Below are 9,637 nucleotides of genomic sequence, written 5' to 3'. Positions count from 1 at the left end.
AGTATCTTCCGAAACAGCAGCTTTACCTTGCTACATCAGTACACGGTCCAGTTCACAACACCAACACGCGCCTTTTGTACACAACGCCCGCACGTGGCCAGTAACCAGTCCCCGCAAATGGCCTGGTGCACCATGACCTCGGCGTGGTCTGCTTCAAGTGGGTCGTGGGAGGGCGGTGCTTCGAGGTCTCAGGATGCTCGAGTCACCGCCTGAAGCAGCACCAGCAGGGAGGGCCGCCGGGGCAGACATGGAAGGGGCGGCCGCTACATGCCTTCGCTCTGTACCCTCCTGCCCTCCCGGGGTGGAGTGGGGCTTAGGGAGCGGGCGGAAATGCTGGTTCGGGCGCCGCTATGCAGACGCAGCCTTCTCATGACGTCACCCACGACCTTCCTACACCCGTGAAGAGACGGCGGGCGGCGTTCGCTTATTACACGCCCTCGGGCTATTCTTGCCTCACCGGGGAAAACCTTCTCCTAGGTCTTCCTTTCCCCGCTAGGCTCTCTCAACCTCCGTTTTCTCCGCAGCATCCCCGGAAATGGAACCGTCACATTCTCAAATATTTCGGTGACATATCTCGGTTATTCTCAACATAATTTACTGTAAGTTAGTAGGATTTTCAAGGATGTTTTCATGATTCTAGTGATAGTTAAACAAGAACAAGAGAGAGAATCTCAAAGTCATCTCCGCTGCCTCTCAAAATATTTCTTATGAAAGGCCCATAGCGGTTTAGAATACGGTCCCAGTAAAACGCACCAAGAAAACTGGAAAGAAAATTGCATCGATGTACAACAGAACAGTAATGATAACTGTCTATTTTAAAAGTACGCTCTGAAACTCGTAACATGTATTCCATTGTACGTAGTGTGAGGTGGCGTGACTTGATGAGTAAAGGAAGTTAGAGAATGGTTGTGATGCATTACGAGATCCGTGATTTTAGTTTTCCATCTTCGTGTGAGGTGGACAATTTCAGGAAAGGAAGCATCAATTAAATGATTTTTTTTCTTTTCGGCTTTTTTTGTTATGCTTGACTAAATTCTTTTGTATGAGAGAGAGAGAGAGAGAGAGAGAGAGAGAGAGAGAGAGAGAGAGAGAGAGAGAGAGAGGAGAGAGAGAGAGAGAGAGAGAGAGAGAGAGAGAGAGAGAGAGAGAGAGAGAGAGAGAGAGAGAGAGAGAGTTCTATCAAACGAAACATTTAGTACAACATAAATACTAATGTTCTGTTCCAAACTACACACAAAAAAAAAGCATAAACCACAAATGTAAAAAAAAAAAAAAAAAAAAAAAAAAAAACGAAAGTCGCATAAGTGAAATTCATAGCTAAGATATAATTTCGGGTTCCTTAGATCGCAGATTGCAGACAAATGATGAGGTGAGGGTACATGACTCCCACCAGCCTCGCCCACCCTGTCCTCGCCACCTCATCCAGGCCGCCGTAACCACCACTGTTCCTCCGTCCCTCCTGGAACACTGCTGCGTAATCCCACCGCCCCACGACTGCTGCTTCTTTTTTTTTTTCTTTCTTTTTTACTATTTTTTTTCTTTCTTTTCTTCCTTTGATTCTTTTTTTTCTTCTTTTTCTTTTTTCACTTTTTTTCTTTTTTTTTTTTTCTTCTTCACCTTATTCTTATTTTCATCATCTTTTTTTCTTTCTCATCCTCCTCCTCCTGCTCTTCCTCCCTCCCTCCTCCTTCTCCTCCTCCTCCTTCTCCTGCTCCTCTGCCTCCTCCTCCGCCTCCTCCTCCTCCACATCATCATCATCATCATCATCATCATCATTATCATCATCATCACTGTAACTACGCCTCATGACAAAACGACTCATCACAGCGGCTCCATTAAAAAGGCTCGCTGCAAGAAAAGAAAAACACCAGCAAACTTATTTATGTTTTCAGCTTTAAAAGACTTCTCTCTCTCTCTCTCTCTCTCTCTCTCCTCTCTCTCTCTCTCTCTCCTCTCTCTCTCTCTCTCTCTCTCTCTCTCTCTCTCATTGTGTTTGTTCCTTTTGTTGCCGAATTCTTCTTTTTTCTTTCTTTCCTCGTTTTTTTTTTTTGGTTCGAATTTTTCTTTATCTCTTTTCCTCCACTTTCCCTTGTTACATTTTTCTTAGTTATCTTTCACGTTCTCTTCATGCTTACTATTTTCCTTCTTCGTCCACTATTCTCACCCCCCTCCTGCTCTCTCTCTCTCTCTCTCTCTCTCTCTCTCTCTCTCTCTCTCTCTCTCTCTTAGTATACGAAACATGCATTTTTCTCGTCTGGAGGTCACGTAAGAAGGGTAAAGTGGAGAGCACGAGGGGAAATCAGCGTTTAGTTTACCTACGTAGCTTAAGGACACCGCCTGACCTACCTACGAAGAGAGGATTGGAAAGTTTACACCCTTCCTCAATAGATCACGGGAAAAAAAAAATAGGTAAGGTAGAAGACAGATTTGCGAAAGAGTATAAAGAAAAGAAAAAGAGTAAGTGTAGTCAGAATAGTACTAAGTTCAAAAGGCTACCATAGTATGAGAAGGTGTTGACGAAAGAAGTTTGGCATTTTTTTTAGAAAGATTTTTGCAGGAGTGGGTGGTGAGTTTAGATTATGTTTTGTTATTTAGTGTCTGTTTTGATCTTTTCATACGTGGTTCACCCTTTAAGGTTGCGGCAGACTGAAAGGTAAATGGAGAGAGAGAGAGAGAGAGAGAGAGAGAGAGAGAGAGAGAGAGAGAGAGAGAGAGAGAGAGAGAGAGAGAGAGAGAGAGAGAGCATGAATTTTGTAATGTTCCGAAGCTTCGTTAACAGTTATAAACACACACACACACACACACACACACACACACACACACACACACGTCTTAATCCACTTTTACCTACAGTCCATGGCAGCAACACTCATACCAAACACCCGCTGTGGGGAGTTTAAAAAAGAAAGATAAAGAGGAAAGACATTCAGAAATTAAGTTTTTCAGCTGAAGGTAATGATTTTGTGGGAGAGGAAGCCTGTTGGTGGAGGAAATTGTTGTAATTTGCCACGGAGGGGGAAAAAAATATTGAAAAAACGATCCTGCCAAAGCATTAAAAGAAGATGGGGCAACACGACTCTGGTTTTATCTTTTTATAATACACACACAGACAAGAAGCACAAGAGAGAGAGAGAGAGAGAGAGAGAGAGAGAGAGAGAGAGAGAGAGAGAGAGAGAGAGAGAGAGAGAGAGAGAGAGAGAGAGAGAGAGAGAGAGAGAGAGAGAAAACAAAGGACTGAAGAAGGAAAAAGGAGAAAGAAAGGAAAGATGGAATGAAAATACAGTCTTAGTTACACACACACGTTTAACGAGAGAGAGAGAGAGAGAGAGAGAGAGAGAGAGAGAGAGAGAGAGAGAGAGAGAGAGAGAGAGAGAGAGAGAGAGAGAGAGAGAATAGAAATAGGTAAGTGTGTGTGTGTGTGTGTGTGTGTGTGTGTGTGTGTGTGTGTGTGTGTGTGTGTGTGTGTGTGTGTGTGTGTGTGTGTGTGTGTGTGTGTCAAGGGAACAAGATGAGGAAATTTGAAGCTCTAAGAGGACAGGTGTGTTGCAATCAGCAGGTACACACACACACACACACACACACACACACACACACACACACACACACACACACACACACACACACACATTTTTCTTTCTGATAGATGCACACACATGCCTGTAAACTTTCACGTACTTGACCACACATATAGTATACAAATATATAGTAACCTTGAAACACATAGATATTTCAGACTCAGTGCAATAGTGAAGGATTTTTCATGAACGAATGCATATCGGAAGGGTACGCACACACAGATACACACACACACACACACACACACACACACACACACACACACACACACACACACACACACACACACACACACTTATGTAATTCAAAATATGATGTAACAGAGAATAAGTGAAGAGAGAAAGGAAGGAAAATAGAAAAGAGGAAAGAAGGTAAAGCAGGACAGAAAGATGGATGAAGGAAAGAAAGAAGGAAAAAAAGGAAGGAAACATGAGGAGGAAGGAAGACAGAATAAGAAACAGTAGAAAAATTCTAGCGAATGAGAAGGAAGAAAGGAAAGATGAGAGATGAAACTAAAAAAAAAAAAATCATGGGAAAAAGGTGGCAGGAGATAACAAGAAAGACAGAAGGAAAGATAGAAAATAATAAAAGGAAAGGGAAGAAGAAAGAAGAGACCTGGTGACTTATGAAAATACTGACTAATAATCTACACTACCTTCAGTCAGAAACGTGAAATTATGACGAAGAAGTTAAGAAGAGAATTATGGACGAAAAAAAATAAATAAAAAGACAATACAAAAAAGAAGATGAATAAGGATGAAAAATAGAGGAGAAAAGGTAAGAAAGGAAGAAGGGAGAAGGGCAGGCATGGAAGGGATGGGAGGAGAGGAAAGGAGAGAAAGGGTAGGGAGGGGTGGAGGAGGGAAGGCGAGGAGGGAAGGAGGGAGGGAGAGAAGGACGGGTTGTGGGTATAAGAGAGAGAACAGAAACGCGTGGAGTATCAGTCTTGTTCTGACTCTCACACTCAACATGGCTTTTAAGGTGCGTGCGTCCGTGCTCTCACTCTCTCTCTCTCTCTCTCTCTCTCTCTCTCTCTCTCTCTCTCTCTCTCTCTCTCTCTCTCTCTGGAACCTCGACTAAATTGTGGTAATGAAGTGAAAAGAGTGAATGACTGAGTGAAAGTGAGAGTGAGTGATGCTGATGATGATAGTTGTGGTGGTGGTGGTGGTGGTGGTGATGATGGTGGTGAGTAAGGTAAGTGATAGTGGCAATCATGTTGGTGATGGTGGTGGTGATGGTGATGATAGGTAAGTGGTCTCTAATGATGGTGATGGTGGTGGTGATGGTGGTGGTGATGACAGGTAGGTGGTCTCTAATGATGGTGATGATAGGTAGGTAGAGTGTCAAATGATGGTGATGATGGTGGTGGCAGTGATGACAGTTCTGGTATATGGTAATCATGATGATGCAGTAATGGTGGTGATTGAGCACATCATGATAGTGACAATGATACAGATACTGGTAATGACAGTGATAATGATAGTGATTATTCAACAGTGAAAATGAAAGAGATAAAATATACCCCCCCCCAAAAAAAAAAAAAAATGATAGGTAAAAAACAATAATGGCACTGATGATGATGATGATGGTGATAACAGTGACAGTGGAATACTTATAAAAGAGGAAAAAAAAAAAAATGGCACTGGTGATGATAATAATAATAACAATAATAATGAAAACAGGTAAGAATAAGTTAAAAAAAAAGACAGCTAAAATAATAATAATGCCAATGGTGATAATAATAATGATAACAGTCATTATGAGACACAGGTAAGAATAAGTAAAAAAACAGTAATGGGAATGGTGATAACAACAGTGACAAGTGACAATGAAATACACGTAAAAAATAGTGAAGAACAGCAGGTAAAAACAATAACAATGACAGTAACACAGATGAATTAACAAAGCTACTGACACACAGGTAATGATGGCGGTGGTGGTGGTGATGGCGGCAGCGGTGATGGCGGCCCCACAGTACAACTACGAGCCCCCTGCAGCACCCTCCTCTCTGTACGAGACCCCCGTACAGAGCATTGATAACCCCTCGCTGGAGTATGGGCCCCCCCTCGAGGCACAGCCACAGAACCTGGTGCCCAGAGTGGTGACGCCCGTGAGTACAGAGAGAGGATGACCTGGTTTGAATAGTGGGCAGGTAGAAAAGAGGACAGATACACGGAGAGAGGAACAGACAGGGAGGTAGACAGACAGACAAGTAAACAGATGGCCAGATGGACAGATAAATATTTAGGTAGGAATGTAGGTATGTAAATAGGAAGTTAAGTAGATAAAGTATATTGATGTTAATGGATGATTCAATAGATAGGTAGTTCTGTTTAGAGTGAGAGGAGAAAAGTCTAACTAGCATCTTAGGAAGGATATACTCGTACGTAAGTGTCTGTTGATGTTTGTTGTCTTTTGTAATCCACTGTTAGATGTATAGATGGATGGATAAGCTGATATAATAATATATATATATATATATATATATATATATATATATATATATATATATATATATATATATATATATATATATATATATATATATATATATATAGATAGATAGATAGATAGATAGATAGATAGATAGATAGATAGAATGATAGATAGATAGATAGATAGATAGATAGATAGATAAATAAATAAATAAATAGATAGATAGATAGATAGATATATAGATATAGATAGAGATAAATACATAGAATAGAAAATATAGATACCTCAATAAACAGATAGGCAGACAGATAGATAATGTAGAAGGACAGACAATTACATCGAGACACACACACACACACACACACACACACACACACACACACACACACACACACACACACACACTCTCTCTCTCTCTCTCTCTCTCTCTCTCTCTCTCTCAACACGTCATCTACATGAACATAGTCGTGAATTAGCATGTGGCCACTTCGTTCTTGTACAGCATTACTAAACCCTCCTCATTCTCTTTCTCCTCCTCTTCTCCCGGCCGCCGCAGCCCTCCACCTCCGGCACCACCGCGATGGCCGGCATGCCCTACGACTTCCAGTGGGACGTGCAGGACACAGACAGCGGCAACACGTTCAGCCACGTGGAGAACAGCGACGGCCAGACCACCCAGGGGGAGTACCGCGTCCTGCTGCCTGACGGACGCACCCAGGTGAGGCCCTAACTGCCGCTAAGTCTCCTGCTGCTGCTGCTGCTGCTGCTACTACTACTACTACTACTCCTACTACTACTACTACTACTACTACTACTACTACTACTACTACTTCTATGTCTGTTTTTTTCACGTACACAGAAAAAAGACAAAAGGTGAAAAGTCGAAAGATTATGAAGAGATATCATTTACTTTTTTTTTCGTTCTACTACTACTACTACTACTACTACTACTACTACTACTACTACTACTACTATTACTACTACTACTACTATTACTATTGCTACTATTACTACTACTACTACAACTACTATTCCTACTACTACTATTACTATTACTACTACTACTACTACTACTACTACTACTACTGCTACTTCCACCACTACTGCTACTGGTGCTGCTGCTGCTGTTGTTGCTGCAGCTACTACGACTACTACTACTACTACTACTACTACTACTACTACTACTACTACTAATGTTACTATCTTTGCATTTCATATACTTATAGAAGAATAACCGAATGCAAAGGTTTTTAAGAAGAAAGGTAGTTCTTAAAAGTAGATTTGTAAAAGAGAAGGGAATCAGTTTATGTAATGACAGGTCCTTTTCTTCTTTACTACTACTACTACTACTACTACTACTACTACTACTACTACTATTACTACTACTACTACTACTACTACTACTACTACTACTACTACTACTACTACTACTACTACTACTATTGCATTCCACTACCGAACCAGGAAAGGAATTCAAACATAAATCTTTAAGAACAGAGATAAAAAAAAAGAGAGATAGCAAAGTATGAACAGGAGATAAGGGGGGAAGGTAATGAAGCGTGTAGGGTTCGTGAGGTTTGGCCATTTAATTAAGTTTCACCTTGCCCTTCCTCTCTCCCTCCCAACAGGTGGTCAAGTTCTTCGATAACGGCGGAGGCTTCAACGCTGTGGTCACCTACGAGTAGAGATTCACTCCTACATTACACCTCCTCTTCTCGTTCTCTGGTCACCTTCTCTCTCTTTCTCTACTCTTCCTCTTCCTCTCTCAGTCCACACAGCCTACTCCCTCTCCCTCTTCCATTCCTCATCTTCACTCCCTTTTCTCTCATTCACTCTTCCTTCATAACCTCCTATACTTTATCCTCTCTTCCTCTCCTCACATCTCCCTCTTTACACTTCCTGATCTCCTCTCATTCCACAAAACCTACTACCTCTCCTTCCTTCATTCCCTACATTCCTTTTTTTTTTTCATTCATTCACTCTTTTACTGTCTCTTCATAACTTCTCTCTTTCTCTCTTACAACCTCATGTATTATCTTTTACTTTCTCTCCTTCCTTTCGAAGTCCACCTTAACTCTCACTTTCGTACGTCCTCGCCAACCTTTGCCAACGCCTCTCCCTCCCCCTCCTCGCCTCCCCAGCGCCCCCCACACGTGGGGGCCCTTGCACGGCCCCCACCCAGCGGCGGAGGCCCAGACAGAAGGACGTTAAAAAGATTTATCTGTCTTGTTGCGTCCCTTTAATTCTCGTGGAATCTCGTTTAGTGATAATTATACTCTCTCTCTCTCTCTCTCTCTCTCTCTCTCTCTCTCTCTCTCTCTCTCTCTAACACACCTGTGCCTTTTGTGAGAGGTGTCTAGGCCTGTCTCTCTCTCCCTCTCCCTCTCCCTCTTTTACCAACCTTCCCTCTCTCTCTCTCTCTCTCTCTCTCTCTCTCTCTCTCTCTCTCTCTCTCTCTCTCTCTCTCTCTCACTCAAGTCTCTCTACTGCTCTCCCAAACTCTCCCAGTTGATAACGGCTGCGCTCATTACAATGATTATTCTTAAAGTATTTATATTATTATTATTACTATTATTATATTTTGTGAGATAAGTAGTTTCATAATAAAAGGAATGAAACACTGTGCTCTCGTTTCCATGACCCGTATTGTGTTACCGAGTGAAGGAGTGGAGTGTTTAAGGTTTCAAGATGTGTTACAGAGGCTGGAATGGATGTTGGGAGGCTGTGGAGTGGAGGGAATTCCTGAAGTGTGAGAAGCGTCTGGTATGTGGTGGTGTGTGTGTTAGGGAGCATGGTGAGGGATGTAGTGGGTGTGAGGAGGGGGTCGTCGTGTGTGTGTGTGTGTGTGTGTGTGTGTGTGTGTGTGTGTGTGTGTGTGTGTGTGTGTGTGTGTGTGTGTGTGTGTGTGTGTGTGTGTGTGTGTGTGTGTGTGTGTGTGTGTGTTAAATTTGGAAATGTCATCGAAGGTAAGGAACAAGTCGAATAAGTCATTTAGATCCTTGCCTCTGTATTAATCTCGGAATGAACAATAAAGGGTTAAGAGTGGATCATCACCACAGCCACAGTGCTTATCTCAGTCTCTTTGGCGCTTGACTCTCGCCGGGATGTCCCCTAACTTCCCAGGGACAGGAGAGCAGCACAATACCCATGCTACTATAGGTACTCTACAGTCGCGGTCAATAATCAGTTAACGTACCGCACTTCCACTCATTCTCGCCACTGACAAGCACAACTCACTCCCACTCACTCACCCGTTACTCACTCCCACTCACTCACCCGCTACAACTCACTCAGTTCTCATTTCTATTCACTAATCTCCTTTAATTTTCATTCACTCTCTCATTCCCTCTCACTTCCACAGACTCATTTATTCACTTATTCCTACTTGACACACTCACTCTCAAGTGTTTCATGTTTTTCCCCAATGTCAAGTGTTCTAATCTGTTGGGAATCTTAGCGGTCAGGTTTGACAAAGAGGTTGTCAGCACATGAAGGGATGAAATTGAAGCAAGAACGGAATAGGCAATGTGAGTGAATGCGGGAGCTTGATACACTTCATCTACTGTATGACACTGAAATCGTGGACAGATTCTTAAGGTTGCCAAATATTTTTTTGTTTTTCGTG

At 42.3% G+C, this 9,637-nt stretch overlaps 1 protein-coding gene across 1 annotated transcript; it reads left to right on the top strand.

Moving 5' to 3' along the window:
- Nucleotides 1-4,521: 4,521 nt before the first annotated feature.
- LOC135106824 (pro-resilin-like) lies at nt 4,522-8,635 on the top strand. The gene is made up of 4 exons (XM_064016172.1): nt 4,522-4,557; nt 5,498-5,686; nt 6,569-6,730; nt 7,641-8,635. Exons 1-4 carry the CDS (start codon nt 4,546-4,548, stop codon nt 7,695-7,697), a joined length of 420 nt encoding a protein of 139 aa, XP_063872242.1. The 5' UTR covers nt 4,522-4,545; the 3' UTR covers nt 7,698-8,635.
- The last annotated feature ends 1,002 nt before the right edge of the window (nt 8,636-9,637 follow it).

This window comes from Scylla paramamosain, chromosome 2 (assembly GCF_035594125.1).
Source record: "Scylla paramamosain isolate STU-SP2022 chromosome 2, ASM3559412v1, whole genome shotgun sequence".
NCBI classification, from domain to species: Eukaryota; Metazoa; Arthropoda; class Malacostraca; order Decapoda; family Portunidae; genus Scylla; species Scylla paramamosain.
This window is presented reverse-complemented; position numbering and strand designations above follow the sequence as displayed.